At 32.1% G+C, this 22,897-nt stretch overlaps 1 protein-coding gene across 1 annotated transcript; it reads left to right on the top strand.

The window, feature by feature from the left end:
• Window positions 1-1,222: 1,222 nt before the first annotated feature.
• On the top strand, window positions 1,223-4,603 carry LOC127718752 (mucin-2-like). Its single transcript, XM_052224807.1, has one exon. It carries the CDS (start codon window positions 1,223-1,225, stop codon window positions 4,601-4,603), a length of 3,381 nt encoding a protein of 1,126 aa, XP_052080767.1.
• The last annotated feature ends 18,294 nt before the right edge of the window (window positions 4,604-22,897 follow it).

Here is a 22,897-nt window from a genome sequence, read left to right as displayed (position 1 = left end):
ATTGCTCTGTGTCATATTTCATTGTGTGTGAAGAGGTATAAGAATCCCCTAACAACAACGTTAAGTGACATCTTTTAAGATTTAATACTTATTGATTACACAAGTCCTAAAAGGGAGAGAAGAACAATTAAATATTAATCGAAATGATAATGCGTATTGACAAAGAATTAGGAGTGACATTAAATATTTAGCAAATAGAAGACCGTAATGTTCTTTAGAAGGGCATTATTAGAATTAGGCAAAACGACGGAAATAAATATTACATACAAGGAAATTTGAACAAATTTCATTAAAGTTTTATTAAACTACTTTGTAAATACACAATTTACACGAATTTCTTAAAACTATAAACCAAGATTTCTTGAGTATCATTGTCTCGTCTAGGAAATATTTTCATACGGAGCACAATTCGAAACATAACAGTCTAAATCAATTACTGAATTGGTATTACTAGCAGACATGGCAAATCTAAACTATACTTATTTGTGGTTTTCTCTTTTGAACTGTTTTACACTTTGGCTTGTCGGCCTTTTTTTTAACCTTAACTGTACGGTATTGGTTGTTACAGCTAGGCCGTACAGTCATTTGATATATTCACTTGCCACCACGTAATTTGGTCTCTGGTGGATAATTGTCTCATTGTTTATACCACATCTTTTATTTATTTAATTTTCATTATGCTTCAAATTACCGTCTGCTACAAAATATTCCAATACTTTTCTCCTTCACTTACCTTTTAAACTCTTCTCCCGTATTATCAAAAGTAATTCCAACTTGGCATCTAATCTAATCTGTTTTTCTTAACTTTATTCTTTTTTTCGGTTTTTGAATGAATTTTTTTTTCCAGAATGATAAAGATATCTTTAATAAAACAATATTTTAAGATATAAGTTAAAACAAAACAAAACAATTTGGCTTTACGCCAATACGGGATATTTGTGGATTCTGACAAAAGGTCTATGATTTCTAAGCAAAAGTATTATATTCTGTTGTTAAGATATTTTTTGTATACAGTACAATTTCTTTTTTTATTTCTCATTAGAACAGATACTATTACACTTTTAACAAAATCTTGACCTGATACTTCTTTACCCTGTTGTAATAAGATACTTCTTTTGCTTTTACTATAGGGAATACCGTACATGGAAGCCGCTTTACTGGTAATAACAGTACTTCACTTCCAGTAACTACTCTAAGTAAAACTTCGCAAACAAGATATACCATGCCATCTATAAATATTACAGATGCAACCAATGCTATCCCTGCAACAAATACAATCCATTCAAGTAGCAATTCACCTACAACCAATATAATACTTCAAATTTTGAAATTATTTCTAAAAAATAAAGAAGTCAATCCGAAATCTAACACTTCGTCAACTGCTACATCTACAACTGCAACAAGTGGTACACATACAACTACGACAACTGATGCATCTACAACTGTGCCAACTGATACCACTGCAAATACGACAACTGATACATCTACAACTGTGCCAACTGATACCACTGCAACTACGACAACTGATACATCTACAACTGTGCCAACTGATACCACTGCAACTACGACAACTGATACATCTACAACTGTGCCAACTGATACCACTGCAACTACGACAACTGATACATCTACAACTGTGCCATCGGATACATCTACAACTATAACAAACGATACATCTACAACTGTGCCAATTGATACCACTGCAACTACGACAACTGATACATCTAAAACTGTGCCAATTGATACATCTACGACTACGACATTTGCTACATCTACAACTACGACAACTGATACATCTACACCTGAGGCAACTGATACCACTGCAACTACGACAGCTGATACATCTACACCTGTGCCAACTGATACACCTGTAACTTCGACAACTGATACATCTACAACTGTGCCAACTGATACCACTACAACTACCACAACTGATACATCTACACCTGTGGCAACTGATACCACTGCAACTACGACACCTGATACATCTACAACTGTGCCAACTGATACACCTGCAACTTCGACAACTGATACATCTACAACTGTGCCAACTGATACCACTACAACTACGACAACTGATACATCTACAACTGTGCCAACTGATACCACTGCAACTACGACAACTGATACATCTACAACTGTGCCAACTGATACACCTGCAACTACAACACCAGATACAACTACAACTGTGCCATCGGATACATCTACAACTACGACATTTGATACATCTACAACTACGACAACTGATACATCTACAACTGTGCAAAATGATATCATTGGAACTACGACAACTGATACATCTACAACTATGCCAACTGATACCACTGCAACAACGACAACTGATACATCTACAGCTGTGCCAACTGATACCACTGCAACTACGACAAATAATATTTCTACAATTGTGCCAACTGAAACCACTGCAACTACGACAAATGATACATCTACAACTGTACCAACTGATACCACTGCAATTACGACAACTGATACATCTACAACTGTGCCAATGCCAACTGATACCACTGCAATTACGACAACTGATACATCTACAACTGTGCCAACTGATACCACTACAACTACGACAAATGATACATCTACAACTGTGCCATCGGATACATCAACAACTTCGACATCTGATACCACTGCAACTACAACAACTGCTACATCTACAACTACGACACCTGATACATCTACAACCGAGCCAACTGATACCACCGAAACTACGACAACTGATACATTTACAACTACGACAACTGACACATCTACAACTGTGCCAACTGATACCACTACAACTACGACAACTGATACATATACAACTACGACACCTGATACATCTACAACAGTGCCAACTGATACCACCGCAACTACGACAACTGATACATCTACAACTACGACAACTGATACATCTACAACTGTGCCAACTGATACCACTACAACTACGACATTTGATGCATCTACAACTGTGCCAACTGATACCACTGCAACTACGACATTTGATACATCTACAACTGCGACATTTGATACATCTACAACAGTGCCAACTGATACCATTGTAACAACGACATCTGATAGATCTACAACTGTGCCAACTGATACCACTGCAACAACGCCATCTGTTACATCTACAACTGTGCTAACTGATACCACTGCAACAACGACAACTGATACATATACAACTGTGCCAACTGATACCACTGCAACTACGACAACTGATACATTTACAACAGTGCCAACTGATACCACTGCAACAACGACAACTGATACATATACAAATGTGCCAACTGATACCACTGCAACAACGACAACTGATACATTTACAACTGTGCCAACTGATACATCTTCAACTACAACAACTAATACATCTATAATTGCGACAACTGATACAACTACAATTGCAACAAATGATACATCTACAACTGTGCCAACTGATACCACTGCAACTACGACCACTGATACACCTGCAATTACGACAACTGATACATCTAAAACTGTGCCAACTGATATCACTGCAACTACGACAGATGATACATTTACAACTGTGCCAACTGATACCACTGCAACTACGACACCTGATACATCTACAACTGTGCCAACGGATACACCTGCAATTACGACAACTGATACATCTAAAACTGTGCCAACTGATATCACTGCAACTACGACAGCTGATACATCTACAACTGTGCCAACTGATACCACTGCAACTTCAACACCTGATACCTCTACAACTGTGCCAACGGATACCACTGAAACTACGATAACTGATACATCTACAACTGCGACATTTGATATATCTACAACTGTACCAACTGATACCACCGCAACTATAACAAATGATACATCTACAACCGTGCCAAATGATACAACTGCAACTGCGACAACTGATACATCTACAACTGTGCCAAATGATACATTTACAACTGTGACAACTGATACCACTGCAACTACAACAGCTGATACATCTACAACTGTGCCAAATGATAAATCTACAACTGTTCCAACTGATACCACTGCAACTACGACAACTGATACATCTACAAGTGCGACACCTGATACATCTACAACTGTGCCAACTGATACAACTACAACTACGACAACTGATACATCTACATCTGCAACATCTGATACATCTACAACTATGACAACTGATTCATCTACAACTGTGCCAACGGATATCACTTCAACTACGACAACTGATACACCTCTAACTGCGACAAATGATACATCTACAACTGTGCCAACTGATTCACCTCTAACTATGAAAACTGGTACATCTACAACTGTGCCAACTTATAAACCTACAACTATGTCAACTGTTGCATCTAACACTTCGTCAGATGCTACACATACAACAGCGGCAATTGAAACTATTTCATCTGCTTCAAATACAACTATGTCAAGTGCTGCATCAACAACTACTCCAGCTCTTGTCCCGATAATGACGTCACAAGCCACAAAATCATCGACAACTACAACACCACCAAGTACTGTGTCAACGATTGACCCATCATCTAAACCCCCCAACAAAGGTAGTATTATATTGTTTAAATTGGATGTTTATTGGATGGAGTGTTATTCAGTAAGCATAATCAGTTGCAAATAAGTTCCGAACTGGCAACTTCTGAAAATATTTCTATTTCTTTATAAATTTTTAAGTGCTGGAATGCCGTTCAATAATTCAAACTATTTACTGAATTTCTTTCAATGAAAAATTTGCCAATTCGTAACCGATTTATTTTTGAAATATTACTTCCGCAGGAACTGGATACTAGACTAAGTACTCGTATACACTACTTGAACCGAGATATAATCGTATCAGTATATTAGAATATTGGTCTGCTTTAACAATTTTTCTGTTAACTGTTCAGATCAGTTTCTAGAGCAAACACCAAATAATGCAATATTAATCAAATGTATCCTCGAAATACAAATACAACATTTAAATTGATGCAAAATTCCAAAAGAATTTACAGAATTAAATCTATAAGTGTGCAGTTTATGAATTTTTCAAATTTTATTCTGTATTTTACTTATAAATTTCCAATTTTCGTAAATCAAAATTAAACTATTTTTATGATTAATAGATAGTTTTGAAATTTTACTGATACATGTAAAAGAGACATTGTGAAAATATAATTTTTGAAATATTTTTTTTTTTCAATTTTAGTTTGTGGTTTACATTAACATGAAGTTTGGGGTAACAATTGTCTATTTCTCTGTGTATCTTACTTGTACATGACGATAGTTTTTAGCAATCGACATCACACTGCCATCGGTAACGCAGGCTAGACACAGGGTTCTACCGAAATTTATCGGTTTTTCTACTAACATGCATATTTGCCAGATAATCAAACCAATGTCTTCATATGTTCTTTATAGAGGTTTATTCACAATCTTTCTCTGACCACTGTTTGCTTGAAACAAAACTCTGCGTCGTCACGGGTTGGATTAAATATAGGGATTCTAGACTGCAAAGTCTTAACTTATCACAATGAACTGCACTCTGTAGGTGCCTTAATATTTTGTGATGATATTGACAGTGGTTTTATGAACACGCACCAATTCATGTACCTATCAATTGTTCGATCGCATTTCGATCACGTTTACATATATGTCTAGATAATCAGGATAAAATAATGCCAATTTGTATTTGCAAGACATTCCACAAAAGCACATATGCAGCCTGATTTTGGAATATTGATTAATCTCTTTCCCCGAATCTAATGCTGGCAGGAGTTGACATTAACTTTGTAAGCATTGCGTGATTACAGTAAGACAACCAGAAGTGCTTTTCGGGTAAAAATATGATTTGGTCGTGCTCAGTAATCCTTCACGCTGACTGTTTTCGAAATGCGACTTTAACTGATAAAATATTATATCCTTATTCGTTTACTGCAACTTACTGAAGGATTAGTACCGAAGCCAAGTGTAGATACCTTAGGATGAAATTTGAATTTTATCTACTTCTGTTAGTTGTAAATAGTAGAGTCAAACATGAATGGGATTTCCTGCATCAATTATTTCCTAAAATCATTAGCCGACCATCTGAATATAAGCATAACCTTCTATACTGTAATGTAGCATAAAGTTAAAGCATTCAGTAATGTATGTGATTTCACTGATGTCCCTTAACAGCCTGGGATGGCAAATTCAATGCCAAGCTGTTGCCACCATTACATGTGGACAACGTCGTCTGGTAAACCGTATCACTTAGCACGATTATTATTACTCTTACGCTTCTGGTAGTCCTACTAAAATTATTCGATCAACTAGGTTCCTTTGTTTTAGGAAATATCCTCACATAATTTTACTGTCTGTGAAGAATAAGACATGTTTGTTTACCTAAGACTGGACAGAATGATAATTACTGCAACGGCTGTACATGTATATATACTGGTTGCGATTACCTCAAATTAAATTGAATTCTTCGATTTATCTCAGAATAGGGTAAGAAAACAACCTATCATGTATCCATTTAAGTGCGAAACCAGGCACATCTGAAGACTTTTTAGAAGCATGGATTGTTCCAAGTCCTCACATGAAAATGCTGCCGAAACAGTTTACGAAAAGTTTGTTAAATCTTTCTTTTCTTTTTAGAAAAAAAAGCGTATCCCTTGACAGTTTACTGTTTTTTTTTTTTTTTTAATTTAAGAAACAATATAAACTTAAACTTACATGCAGTTATTAATCATGTTTCTTCTCTTTTGTTTAACATGTTGAAAGGGGGTATTTTGATTCAATTGATTCTATTTTTACGTCCGGCGTTATATATCTCATGCATCTTATATTTATTGTGTCTTTTATTTCTCTAGGCGTAAAGGTTCCAGTGGATGTTCATATATTTTTGACCGGAAAGAACTTTTCAAAAGACCTGAATGAAGTTTCATCAATGGAGTTCATAAAGATGAAAAATAATCTTACTCTTCTGGTGAGCTGCTATATATTCTTTGATATTGATAAATCAGATAATCTTACACTAGTTTTCTCTGAACAAGAATTTCTGTCTTATTAGTCTTAACCACGTTCCTTTGTTAAAAAAAATAGGACAATGTTGTTTTTTTCGGGGGGTTCTTTTTGCAGAGGAGATACATTGATTAGCTTATTGTTTACTGTTTGTCTGAAGACTACATGCATATCGATAACATTTTGAAGGAAACTTGATTGATAAGAGTCAGTTCAAAACTTTACATTTATATCGAGGATGTCGTAAAGGACAGCAGAATTGACAACATGTTCGTCCAAAATGAAATTAATCATTATGTTGTCATGTCTTTTAAGATACCAACAAATATTTGGAAAGCTTGTGAGAAACAGGTTATTTAAGTAATCAAATCCAAATTAATTATATTCCTTTGTGCAGTTGTTGCACGGTTTTATGTGTGTGTTTTGTTTTGTTGATATTGATCAAATCAAGCTTGCTCGTTTTCACCTACTGTTCACATGGTTGAAGGAAAACGTATAAAAAAAAAGCATCAATGTATTTTTTCTAATCTCGATATAAACGACGAAAAGTTTAAAACACCGTTGCAGTAGTTCTTTCATTACGCTTGTTTAAATGTGTTGACGTAAATCACACTAATCTATGACGTTTAAATTAACTATCGCGTGTTGCTAGGTGAGATTTATAAGCTATTTTTTAACCTACGACATTATCTACATGTACGACATTTCCACGACTTCCCATATTTTGTTCAGATATTTCCCGCGATTGTTCTTTTTTATCACTATAATCATAACTATTATTATTTATTTGTATTCTTATTATCATTTTGTTTTTATTCTCATTCATATTATAATTCTTTTTTTAATGATCAACAAGTTAACGTGAATACAATAAAGATATATACTTATAAAAGAAATTTGATTAAATAATTAAGGTAATCCACTGATGTATTGTAGTTAGCTACCCAATACAGGAATGTGACAGGATTTGCAGGGTTATACATATATAATTTTACGTATGTATATTAGTTCTATTTTTTTTTTATTCAAACGAATTTGTTCAATAAACAACTTCTGGTTTGATTTTTATGCATGCATCAATAATTGCTGTTTGCAATTGTATTCAATATGATACATCGCTATCACGTTAATATGATAACTAATTGTACATGTGACAATAATCAAGTTATCGAGAGGACAGTCATCCCTGTAATGTCTAGAAAGTGTAGGGAAAGATAAGCTAAAAAAAAGTAAATAAAGTGCACTATACATCTTAAAATTAACATGTGAAGTTCTGTCAGATATTTTTCATTTGTTTTGCATTCAAACGCAGTTATAATTTGATTGTACATTCATATTTTGTTGATAGACATACATATGTAACTTACATGTGATTGGTGTATCTTTATATGTATAGAGTTCTAGATCAAGCACCAGTAAACAGGAGTAAAGGGCAAACAAATCAAACGTATGTAACTACTACTGTGTATATAAGTGTTTCATTGAAAAACAACAAGCATTGATTTCGACATACAGGAGTAATAACATAGTTATGTACTTTATAAACGATATGTTGCCAATATAGCAAGAAATATCACTTTTCGATTGAATTTTGATTGATAGAAAAAGTTATAATTTACATGATTTTCGCACCAACATGAAAATGCTATGATTGGTTTTATACTTTTTGTGTGTGATTTCCATCCGCATTATTTCATCGTCAAATTAAAAGAAAAAATGTCTGAATGTGTTCTCTTGAAGTTTTATAAAAAATCACAATTTTGTCATACAGTGATCAAGATAACCGAAGACAACGGAGAAAATGTTTACAGTTTGTGACAACTAGGTAGTAGAGAATTGATAAGAAGTAGTGGATTCGTAAACGATAATCAACGAGCGACTTTAGTCGCAAGTTGATTATCGTTTATGAATCCACTACTTCTTATCAATTCTCTAGCTTAACCCATTTCTAGTAAAAAATACTGTCTGTTTTATGTTTTGACAATGAATCAACGGAATTTCATAAAAATGATTTCGTATTTTGTCTTTTTTATTGTATAATAGCTGGAAATGATTATATCCACACGGTTCACGTCTATATTTAAGTTAACATAAGTTTGATATAACTTAAATGGGTTGTTAGCTCCCCTTTTTTATTACCAGATTTAATACTTGTATATTTATATTTCATTTAATGTTTTATCATTACAAAGTATTTAAATTATATAGATTTTGGTATTTATGGTTTATTCAAAAAGACATATGTAAATATACAGAATTTTTTAATCTTTTTTTGAATAGTTAAAAAAATCTAATTACCAAAATTTAGAAACCTTTCAAATTTACATATATAGTATTTAGCAATATATGATTCTTTACAGCTGATTAAGGATTGCCTGCAATATAACCTTAATAAGTCTAAAGATAAAAAAAAAAATATAACCTTATTAAGTCAAACACATGTATCTAGCGTAGTTGCTATTATACTACAATTTTATGATGCTCCAGTAAATGATGCTTTCCGAAATAAATAAAATAATTGCTGAAGGTCTTTTTTGAAAATTATATATGTATTTTGTTTAAACTGTTTCCCTTTCATTAAGTTGAGATTATTTTAACGTTATTACATTTGGCATCCATCGTAAACCAGTCTATTTTCTGTGGTGCGCATTCTAAATCTCCAGCAGAATTGCTCGTGCTACAGATGTACAATGTATAATTATGTCAATTTTTTACTATTACATTCAAGCTGTTCATAGCCGTGATCGTCTAGTCGTTGGTATCAAAAGACACAACTGTGATATTAGCAGTGCCAAGTTCAAACCTTGTACCCGAATTGAAATTTTCATTGCAATTGTTTTAATCTTAGAGGTATTATATACTTCATATTCATTTTAAGGCGATGATTTTGTTTCTGGTTTTACAGTCAAGGAAGTAGTTTTACGGTCGTAGCTTATATATCACACTTTATTCAAATAAGAGTACGTTCAATGTTGACGTGATGTATATTTGGACCATTTATAATCAAACAAAGAAGAAAATATTGATAGTTCGATATCATTATAAGACTAAAACCTTAAGTAAGCATTTGCTATGATGAAAAGGAAAAGTCCTTGTACGTTAAAAGTGACATGTGTAATGGGCATATGCGGTTGTTTATTTTATCAAGGAACTGTACTAATATATACAATTCCTCGATTCTCTAGTGTTAAGAACTAGTGTGTAATAGCCACAATCGTATAAAGACCCATCGGTTCATTATAACGATGTTGAAAATCGACCAATGTTCAAACCTGACATCGTGAATAAACTCTTTTTTAAGATATTTCCATACTGCTATATAACTATACTCAAGAACGTTCAAATGTAGAACATAATCTTCCTTAAAAAATAACGCATAAAACAATTTACATAAATTTGAAAAGAACATGAACAAATCCAGACATAGTATAAATATTTTATTAGATAACAAAAGCGAATTATCTCTAAGATAGAAATACAGTTTATTGACATGTATTGACAGTTGTGCGCTTTAAGAGTGTTATTTAAATATTGATATATGTCAACACTCGTGGTATAGTGGTATCATGCATAGACTGAAGCCTTCTACTGATTATGAAGAAAATACGCGCGAGTTCGAACCCTTCATATGCTCTCGTTTTTGAAAGGATAAAAAATCGTAAGTTAAAAGTTTAAAGTTATAAAATTAGTTATCTTAAGTTAACGAAGTGGTCAGTGGATTCTTGAAAAATAATCTACTGTAAGAACAATAGACTGACGTCAGAGAAATGGGTTAAGAACCAATAAAACATGAACATGTATTGAGTTAATACAATATATATTTTAGGAATGACTTTAATATTTTTTCTGTCTATGAAGAAATAACATACAACATGTTGTCCACGCTGAATAACTTGCGTAGTGTGTTTTTTTTTTAAGATTGTACTACATTTTTGAGGTTATGTTGAATAGACAGAAAAAAAATTACAGTGATTCCTTATATTTTAATTCTAAATTCCATTTTTAAGGATTAAAGCATGAAAAAACGTTGATGACGTCACGGTCACATGACAAAATTATGTCTATGAGCTGATAGACGAAAAACTTTCAGCCAATCAGAAGATGTGTTACATTAAAAATTAAATCATATATACATGTACAAAAAATGTCAACTACGAATTGGTCGAAGAAAAAGTTATGATTTAAAATCTACATGTATACTCATGAATAATGATATCTCATTAAGTTCTTTGAGAACCTGTTAAAATAGAATTGATGAGAAAAAAATGTACTAAACATGTTTATCTATGGATTTCCAAAAATCGGCCCTGGCTTATTATACATGTTATATAAATACCTGTTGTCCGTCAGGAGATCGTATTTTTATGCAAATAATCTAATCTTTTGAAAATGAGAGAAACATTAACACAAAAAATCAACATTGAATTGGAAATTTGATGTCTGGTCCCCACCTGTTACGTGGAGTGTTTTGACTACATTTGGGCTCAGTTTCTGTTAGGGTTTAAGTTCTCATTTTGTTTCTTTTAATTTAGGTGCCTTTTTCTACTATGTTTTATTTAATGCAGCGGAAGATCACATTTAATACAGATTTTTCCAGTGTCGTATGTATTATTATTAGACGTGTTAGAAAAGTCATTACGATTTTGACGCTGATGTTAAATACCAATACCACTGCAGGTTATAGTGGGGACCAGGGATGGGGTAATCGTAATCTGTAATCGTAATCGATTGTAATTGATTACATTTTTTCCAGTAATCGACAGTAATCTGTAATCGAAGACATTTTCGATTACATGTAATTGTAATTTAATCGATTACAGCAAAAATCATGATGTAATCATCGATTACTTTCGATTACATTTCGATTACTTTAGTAAAATAGTTTGATGAAATATAACCTAGTATTTTAAATGAAAACATGTATATATTCATCACTTTGAAGTACTGATATGACTTAAGAGTTTATTAACTGCCTTTATATTTCTATCTATTGTCTCAAGCTGCATTATGATCAACCAGATCCCCTACCATAATTTACTTTATATCTAGCTTTTGAAACAAATGGAATAATGTGCTTGTCAATAAGTCAACACCTTTTATATTAAAATAAGAAAATAGATATGAAATAAGAAAATAGATTTAAAATAAGAAATGTGTCTTAAGTTAAGTTCTGTACTTCCTTAAAGTAGTAAGCTTATTTGTATTAAATTTCCTAAAAGCATAATTTTCAATAAGATTTAAGCTTAGAATAGATAAAACAGTTGATTTCTTATAATGTAAAGATATACATGTATATAAAAAATAAGTACACAAAATCCTTTTAACAATGAACCAATGCCTATGCATTGAAATTCTTTTCAGAAAAAGATACATGTATCCCTCGTTGACACTATAACTATATACTGTTTATAATTTTATTATAGAATAAAAAAATCTTAACAAACTTGTCTTTACTAATCAGATGATCAAAGTCTTCTAATCACTATATAAGACACATACTTTGTTTTTTTTTCAATTACTGTTTGTCTAATTAAGATGGAGATTTACATTATTTTGCCCCAGGTTATAAATTGTACTCCATTGGCAGTTTTATAACCTATAATTAAGATGGTTTTCCAACAAAAGGATTAAATCATGTTTGTGATTATAATTATAAATTTTGATCCTTAAAATTAGCTGAACTAATTAATAATTCTACTTTTTTTATATTTTCTTCTGAGAAAACTTCCAACATTGTAAATAACTATGCTAAAATATACCTGCTTTTAATGAATAAAAACAAAAAAGCTAAGTTAAGTCAGTACGAAAGCAAAATTATTGAAAAAAACTTTAAACATATATATAAGTGATTGATGGAATGCAATGTCATCTCTAATTCATGTTGAAAGTCAAATTTCAAGATTTTTTTAATAATTCTGATCCTCAGTAAGAGATTCCATCTAGATAACAACTGTCAGCTTATAATTTGGAAACAATGATTTAAATGCTGTTTTTTTTGGTAAAGTTCTAAACAACTACTATACAAACGTTGATCAACATGATATAGTTTAACTTACTTTATTTTTTTTTTTAATTTTGAAACATGTAATTGACAGTAATCGAAAAGTAATGTAATTACTTTTGATAAAGTAATCGATTGCAATCGATTACATGCAAAAAACTGAGTAATCGATTATTAATCGATTGCACAAAATACCTTCATGTAATCGATTATTAATCGATTAAATTTGTCAGTAATCGTGCCCATCCCTGGTGGGGACCATCTCAAAAAGCATAGCTTATCGTTCATTAAAGTTATAGTCCGTTTGACTTCTATAAATCTTCAGAAAAAAATTCTTAAAAATTCATTTTTGCAAATAAACATTTTTTTCTTCATGTATGTTAATGTATGATATTTACGAACTCTGACTATGAATATCATAATTTTGGGCCAATAATAAAAAAAAAATTACCCATTAGGTCTCTATGTTACTTCTATTTTTTTCTATATAAAAATACTTGATGGAGTAAGTATGAATAGTGTAACAGCCTTCCATTCAAAACAAAAGCATTAGACATGTGTTTTTAAACCTGTTTCATTGTACCATGTGACTTAACTCATTTAAATATCAAAGTACATTATACATGTCATGAAAAATGACCATCATCTAATTTTTTTTATAACTGGTTTTATATGATTTTATAAATGAACTTGCATGTATCTACAAAGATGTTATTTGTGGGGGAAAATATTATAATCAGATGTTTTATTTTGTTTTTATTCCTTACCAAATCTTAATTTTTGTTACCTTAATTTGATTATATATTTATATATATCTTATAAAAGAATATAAGCAAGCTTTTCGTGCTTAAAGCATGATGACAGTGTTAACAAAATGGAGAGCCTCTAAAAAGTTTCACCAATAAGTATTTACAGAATACATTTAATATTTACTTTTTTCTTGAAAAAACAAAATAGAATTAGACAAAATATAACCATAAAGACCTTTACTGATGAAAAGGGGAACTTTTTAATAAAATTTCTAAACTGAATTTTGCATAAAACTACTTTGTAGTTTTTAAAAATGTTATACTAGTAATGTCCAGTGGAAAATATTACTAAGGTTACTCATAGAAATTGAACAATAAAAAATACAAATCATGTATACAATAAGTTCAATAATCACATGACATAAAACTTAAATGAAGTCCAAGTTTGTTTGCTGCTCAGCGTTATTTGAATGAGAAAAGTCACATGGTATAATGAAACAGGTTTAAAGCACATGTCTTATGTTTTTGTTTTGAATGGAAAGCTGTTACACTATTAATACTTACTCCATCAAGTATTTTATATAAAAAAAAAATAGAAGTAACATAGAGACCTAATGGGTAACTTTTTTGATTATTGGCCTAAAATTATGATACTCATAGTCAGAGTTCGTATATATCATACATTAACATACATCAAGAAAAAAAAATGTTTATTTGTAAAAATGAATTTTTAAGAATTATTTTCTGAAGATTTGTAGAAGTCAAACGGACTATACCTGTATGGGTTTGTTTGATAATGCTGAGATGATTTTTGGATAATAAAATAATAACAATTTATTCCGCAATACGCGGAGGAGGATCCAGCAAAACAACATGATCTTTATCAATATTATTATCATAGAATTGCATTGTTTCATAGTAGTGATCGATTAAGTTGAAGATCGTTGTTCACCCATTTTTCTCCTATTTTGTTGAACGACTACAAGGAAAGTCTGCACAGTGATAAAAATAAATGAATACAAAAAACACTGCAATCAAATCAAATCCGAATCAGATTTTTGATGATACATCAATCTTAAAGTTGTTCAAAATGTTCGTTTATTTGAAAATTATTTGAAATACACTTTTCATGTGGGGGCTTTCATAACTTTTGTGCGGGATGGATTTTGCTCCTTGTAGGGGCCATACGGTGACCTACATGTATAGTTGCACACATTTATGTTATTTGGTCTCTGGTAGATAGTTGTTTATTTTGACAATCATACCACAACTCATTATTTTATATAATTTTCTAAAATAGAGAAATGTGTAGCTTAAAATTCTAATAAAAATACTAGAAATAGGTGTACTTGACAATTAAAAAAATTAAAAGAATGAAACAAAGGCGTACTCAATTTTATTATCTTATCTTTTTATTTTATCTAGAAAGGTCACTCTGGCAATTCAATGTTATGCTGAAAAGGGACAATACCTAAGGAAAAAAACTCGCTAAAATGTGTGAATTAATTATTCTAATTCACATTTTAACTGACGTTTTCTTTCTATCAACTTTTGTCAGTTAGTTTTTTGGACAAAATAGGTCATCGATCTAATTTTTAAAAGATTGGTCATTAATCAATCATATTAGATTTACGTTTCGGTGAAGGGTCGGAAGCTTTACTTCTTGGTATCACGGATTCCACCACCAACTTGGCAAAACAGAATACATGTACTACGATTAAATTCAGATATTGTTGAAAGTGGCGTTAAACTTTCATATGGAGAAGTTAATTTTATTATCTTTTGGTAAGGAGGATAGTTTGAAAATGGAATATTCATGTTCACCTCTTGCAAAGCCTGCTAAATTGTATGTCGAGCAATTTTTTTTTTTGATTTTCTTCATTTTGTTTTGCCTAATATTCTCTATACAATCCACTTTCTAAATTGGACGGTACATAGTGATGGAGCTCGAGAAAAGTGGTTTTCTTGAACATTAAAACGATGCGCAGCAAGACAACTTTCTTCCAAGAATTGACACCAACTTGGAAATGGATTTTCCTCTAAACTGTGTTAATTTATGTGATAAGATTTATGCGAACTTTCCACCAATTATTACGCCATAAAGGAGACACAAAATAAGACAAAACCGCAAAGGGAAAAAGAAAATGCAAAAAACTAAATAGAATTTTAGAATGTCAAGTTTATGTCGAACATGCCATCAGACGTTTAAAACATTTAGGGTTGTCGGAACTTTGTATAGACATCCAAGACATGAATCAAATCAAATTGTTGAATTGTGTGCCGTACTTGTGGAGGGGCAAACTGAGGTATTTGACTATTAAACATATTCTACTCGTATCATTTAATGTTTATATTTGGACTTGTGGCCATAAAATCCGTCATTCCCATTCTTGACCCTTACATATTTTTGTTTTTTAAAGTTTTGTTTTGCACTCCTAAATCAATCAAATATAAATGAGTGTATGAAGATCTGCGTAAGGCCAATGTACGTCTTAAGATTTGGAGCCGACGTTAACCGGTCGCTTCATATTGTATCAAACACATCACAAAGCTAAACTATACTACGCCGAAATACTTTTCAATGCAATTGCATTTTGAGAAAGTCCACACTTAAGTCTTGTATCGGTATTGTTATTTAACATCAGCGCAGTATTTAAATCCCTTTCCTAACACGTGTATTGACACTGATATTATTTGCCAAATTATTAGCATGTCAATCATTTCATTACGATAAATTGTTTTATTATATCCATGGTTTTGAATATAAGATAATATCCTTACAGGTTAGGAGTTGGATTCAAGGTCATTGTTGAACCATTCAAAACGGATTTCAGTAATAGTTCATTTACAGATATAAAAAATGTGACTCATACTATCCTAGGAAAAGGAAATCTTTCAAATTTTGTTTTAACCGGAATAAATGCCACGAAACGGAGGATTGAATCTGGTAAAATATAGTAATGTATCAAAGAAAAAGCAAAAAAAAAACAAAACAGGATCATACATATAAATCTCAAAAACTTACACAAACATATTGTTTTTACTTTTCCTAGGTTTAACGAATTAACGGAATAGTGAGTGATTCGTTTGCTTATAGATTTATATAGTACTTTTAACCGGCACGAACAAACATGTACGAACGCTGTGTCATTAAATTTTGCTGTAACACAATTTTGGAAATTGTTTTAGATGAAGGAATATATCTCCCTCGCGCAAAGCTCTGATTGCTTGTCCGGTTTTGGCTTTACTTTTTGTCCACTGTGGTTTATAAGCTTTTCATTTTTTTAATAAGCTTTGGATTTTCAAATAATTTGACATCGATCATCACCGAAGAGACATTTCTTGTCGAAATGCGCATCTGGTGCAGAAAAATTGGTACCGTCAAAGTAATTATAATAATTGTGGAAGCTACAAATCGAAAATAATAAAACAGGAATATCCCTTCTTTTAATTTAAATATCATAACTAAAATTAATTATCTTTTAGAAATCAATCATCAAACCAGTTCTGAAAAAATTGATGAACATTTGTGTGATATTGGATATTATTTTGCATACAACATTTGCAAGTCTGATTGCTTGGAATTTAATTGTGATAATAACGGGAAGTGCACTATTGACAAATATGGTTTTCCAATGTGCCAGTAAGTTTACATGTAATACCATAGTCAGCTAGAATGTCTCTGTTCTTATCACTTCAATAATGATATAGCCTTTGAATTAAAAGATATTTCATAGTCCATCTCCGAATGTAAAAGTGACCTTGAAAATGTGACATTTAAAAATTCATTTTTATCATTCCAGTCCAGACTTATTAGGTTTGCCTTTATACATGTTATACAAAGTATGCTTTTAAATTTGGAATGGTATTCAAGAGCTTGCATGTCTAATAATAATTTTTTCATTAGAATATTGGTGGTTTGAAGAAAACTATTAAACCAAGAGTTACCAAGTGGTAAAGTGGAATTTGTCCTGTTGAAAGTTGAGTGGAAAACATCACGAGTTGCTCGTTCTTTAATATTTGTGTCACAGATGACAACGGATATGTTTCAAATGTCATAACCGCAACATCGTCCCTTTTTCATTTATTTTGAGATCACTGAAAGATAGTTCTAGAACGATTCATACTGACCATGAGCAAAATGATGGGTGCAACTAGTGGAGCAGGATTTATCAACTTTTTCCGGGGCATCACGATTACTTCCGGTTAAAGTGGGGTATATTTTGAACAGTCCTTAGTGTTTATTTTTTGTTGGCATGACGCTCTCAGTATTTCTTCGGAGTTTTAAATGGCCCTTTGATACCTACTCTCTCGTTTGTTATACAAACTTTGAAAAGGGTTGTATCTTTGGTGATTTTTTAATATGTTGAAATAACTAGACAGACTTTATTAGACACAGAATTGCTCATTTAAATATCAATGAATGTAAAAAAAAAGAAATTAGAAAAATTCATAATCATTTATCTGTAAACTTGTATCCATCCATCCATCCATCCATCCATTCATCCATTCATCCATTCGTCCATCCATTCGTCCATCCATCCATCCCCCTATCTATCTAAAAAGTAGCGGCATATTACGTGTTTGGTGGATGCCTATATAACATGTATACTATATTGTTAGAATCTTTAAAGGGACAATTTGTGATGCTCTTCAATCTGATTTGCTGATTTGTAACTTATATCTAGACGCCAACATGGGCTACAAAAGACAAACATAATATTATCTAATCTAATTATCCTGCAATTTAGAAAATGCGATTACATATATGATTTACTTTCAGGTATTAACTGAAAAACAAACAATACGTTCAACAGGTATTGCAAATTAGCCTTCAAACTTTAAATTGTAAATAGACAGCAAAGGTCAAATGTTAACTTAGTGCTAATCTACTGTTAGATAGCATGAACTTAACTGTATGTCTTTGGTTTTCGAATACAAACGGCAATATGCTAGAAGATATGATAAAACATCCATCTTAATGCAAGCTAATGCTAACAGATAACATAAATTAGCACACAAATAGTACTCAGAGAGTGACAGACTGTTAAAACATTTAACTTAGCGTCTGTTCAATGGCGGAATACTTTGTAGTCCTGGGGAAGGAAACTGACGTTTCGTAATATGTTGATAATCGTCCTATACTGAAAATAAAATTGAGAATGGAAATGGGGAATGTGTCATAGAGACAACAACCCGACCATAGAACAGACAACAGCAGAAGGTCACCAACAGGTCTTCAATGTAGCGAGAAATTCCCGCACCCGGAGGCGTCCTTCAGCTGGCCCCTAAACAAATATATATACTAGTTCAGTGATAATGAACGCCATACTAAACTCCAAATTGTACACAAGAAACTAAAATTAAAAATAATACAAGACTAACAAAGGCTAGAGGCTCCTGACTTGGGACAGGCGCAAAAATGCAGCGGGGTTAAACATGTTTATGAGATCTCAACCCTCCCCCTATACCTCTAGCCAATGTAGAAAAGTAAACGCATAACAATACGCACATTAAAATTCAGTTCAAGAGAAGTCCGAGTCTGATGTCAGAAGATGTAACCAAAGAAAATAAACAAAATGACAATAATACATAAATAACAACAGACTACTAGCAGTTAACTGACATGCCAGCTCCAGACTTCAATTAAACTGATTGAAAGATTATGTCTTCATCATATGAATATCAGGCACAATCCTTCCCGTTAGGGGTTTAGTATCATACCATCATAACATATATGAGAAGAACATAACCCGTGTCATGCCAACAACTGGTTTTTAAATAAATGTGTTTAGTGCCGATGCAAAGACCCTATAAGTGAATCAATATTAACGCCAAAATATGCAATCTTTAATGAAAATGACTGTTATTACCTTATAATCTTGATTATAGTTATTATTGGGATCATACATTTTTCACTTAAGCGTACATAAATAATGCAAAGAGAGTATGAAAAAGGTTTAGGAGACTAATTGATTTTCTAGATCTTATGTTTGTTAGCAAAAATTGTTAGAAGATTTTGTAATATTCCAACGCTCAAATTCGAGTTTGATATTTTCAAGGTTTAGGAACAATAATTGTTCCTGCAACTTTTTTCAGGAATTAAACGATAATCTTTGTTTTTAGTAAAAAGGTGTTATCTGTGCCGGCCGGACTTTTCGACTTATTCAATATGTTTAAACCATTTATTTGTTTCATTCAGGCTACAAAATATTACAATTACATTAAGATTTACTTTTAAATATGTTTCTAATTCTCATTTAGATAGCAATGGGTAGTCCCAATGAAAAAATATGAAAAACACGCACAGATATATACCTACTAGTGATTTCAACAGTAATTAGGGTACTTCAAAACTGGTTATATTCAATGTACCCTAAACATAAACTTCAACGGTGAATTTGAAAAAAAGATTTTGCGGATTATGCATGGGCCCGTACCCTTTCCATGGTAAACATAGATGAAAAATTTAACGAGAGGAACATTTTGGGGTTACATGTACCTTGGCCTCCCCCTCACTTCGAACTATATTTATAATTATTAACCATAGTTAACACAGTATTACACCTACCACAAATAAAAATGAGAACAAAGTATACATTTGTATCTAATCATATCTTTTATACTATTACAGATGCCAACAAATCGGAGATTTCGTATTCTCTGGAATTCACTGTGAAATTCGAACAGAAAAACTTGCATTGGAGTCTAAGTTTATAATTGCAATAACTACTACTGTCGGCATAATCCTTGTTATCTTCATAATGATTACTTGCTTCTTGTACTATTTAAAGGGACGAAAAGTGAGAAGTATGACAAAAACCATTGAGTCTGTGTAAGTGGTGTCATGTTCTCAGCATGTATTTAGTTCAAAGAACAGTCAATGGGCTATGTAATAGATTTTGCTAAAATTTTGCATACAACTTTTGCTCGTTAAACTATACCTGAAAATTGAAAAAAATAATGCATTTAATCTCTTTTATTATCTGAAATTTTACTGATTTAATTCTTTCAAAATAGGTGAATATTTGAAAAGAAAGCACATACAATCGGCGAAAAACCTTCTTAAATTTGTCTTAAAATCATCATTCAATAACACGTAAGTTACTTTTACATAGCAAATACAACCCACTCTTTAGAATTCTTCTGTTAAAATTATAAAATCGTTTTTCAAATCTGCTCTCTTAGACACGTGATGACTATCCTCGTCAACTTCGTCTATTGTTGAAACAAATAACATCCAGACGTTGTATATGTCAGTTTTTTCGTCTGTTTGTGGTATATTATATATAAGTAATAAGCATATTAATGTTTAAAGCTTGTTCTTGACAATGTATAAACAAAAACATAACCTTTAATTTCAGTGGCGATGGAGAGGATATCAGTCAGTATCGTCCAAGTAGTATTAGACGGAGTTTTTATACCTCGGCCGATACTTATGCGTCTGTTTATAAAAGCCAAGATAATGAATGTGCACATCAGGGAGCAATTGACAATTCAAAAGATCGCGGAAACAAAGTACGTTGCATTATATGAATATACATCATTTGTATAATACAATGCCATTCTCTCATCCACAAATTGTTTAAGAACATAATAAATGTTAGCAACCTAAGTTGCGACAAATAAATGAATTACGAAACAAATATGATATTCCCCGTTGTCAATATTAGCTTATTTATTTTTTGTCTGCTTTGTTATAAGTGACACATATACGATGATTTTTTGCGAATAGGGAATGCTAATTCAAACATACGTGTAGTCCCCAATGTTTCTAATAGAACATCTCAGCATAGTGAGCATGTGAATCAGAATTATGTGTCTATCATACTGGCGATAAGAATTGCACTATTGCTGCTAAAAGATACAGTTCTTGTGGTTTTGAGCAGTAGTTCACAGATATATATTAAGATTAACAAAAATAATTGGAGTTTCCTTAGAGTAAGGTTTTTTTTCAAAGTAATTTGAGGGGTCTCGTTGGTCGAGTGGTCTAAGTAGTTACTACTGTAATCACTAGCCAGTCAACACTGAGGTTGTGAGTTCGAACCCCGCTCGTGCGGGTGCACTCGACTCCAATCTTAATTGACTAGGATTGTCAGTTTTCCTACCGAAGGTCGGTGGTTTTCTCCGGGCACTTCGGCTTCCTCCACCAAAAAAAACTGGCCGCCACGAAATAGCCCAAAAGCGGTGCTTAAAAGTGGCGTTAAAACACCAAAAATCAACAATCAAATCAAATCAAAGTAATTTGTGTTGCATATTTAGAAAAGAGAAAAAAATCAAATACACACAATTCGAGCAAAGAACCTAATAACGCAGTTTTTTTTATTTCCCATTTGATGTGCTAGATAGTATAATGTTTAAGCTGCAAATGTATTTTATCTTATATTTTACTAATCAAAGTCATATACATACACTATGTTTGCCATCTTTTATTATACTTTTCTGTGAAATAAATTTTACTGGGAATCTGATTCCAAGTAGATATGATATAGAAGGTAATATCTCATTTATATTCATCCTGATATTCAGATTTATACGAATACTGACTATATGATTACTGAAGGTGACGTCAGGCTGTCATCGTGGTATCAAAGTACAGAAATCATCAATGGAAAAGAGGTGAGAAACATAAAAGGGAGAGATAGAATATTGAAGGTTTATAATTAAGCTGTATGGTCTTAATAACTCGTGTGGAATACAAAATAAAATATAAACAAGTCTAAATTGAAAACAACGTTCAAATCTATGATTGCATTGGATAAAATTCGCAATTTTTATACGTGTGCATGTAAAACAAATTTCTTGGTAGAGGGGTCTAAATACAGCATAAACAACATTTTCCAAAAGACCAAAAAGTGAAAAGTATATTTTAATAAAACGCATTTGACTAACAGGTCGAACAACTGATGTTCCTAAACCCTGCTGACTGCCATTGGCGTTTGCCAAATAAATTGATCACCAGATGTTACATGGATCTGAGTTATTAATTTTAATACCAAACAGAAAACAATAAACTTGCGAAAAGATGGTACATCACAAACATGAGGTGCAACAAATTTTTTATACACTTTATCCGGATTTCGACAATTAATGTCTCTTCAGTGATGTTAGGGATCGAAACGGTATTTGGAAGGCCATATAATTTATACTTGATAAGTTGTGTAATACGTTACTCCCCGAAAGT

The sequence above is a fragment of the Mytilus californianus genome, unplaced genomic scaffold (assembly GCF_021869535.1).
Source record: "Mytilus californianus isolate M0D057914Y unplaced genomic scaffold, xbMytCali1.0.p SCAF_10, whole genome shotgun sequence".
Classification (NCBI taxonomy): Eukaryota; Metazoa; Mollusca; class Bivalvia; order Mytilida; family Mytilidae; genus Mytilus; species Mytilus californianus.
This window is presented reverse-complemented; position numbering and strand designations above follow the sequence as displayed.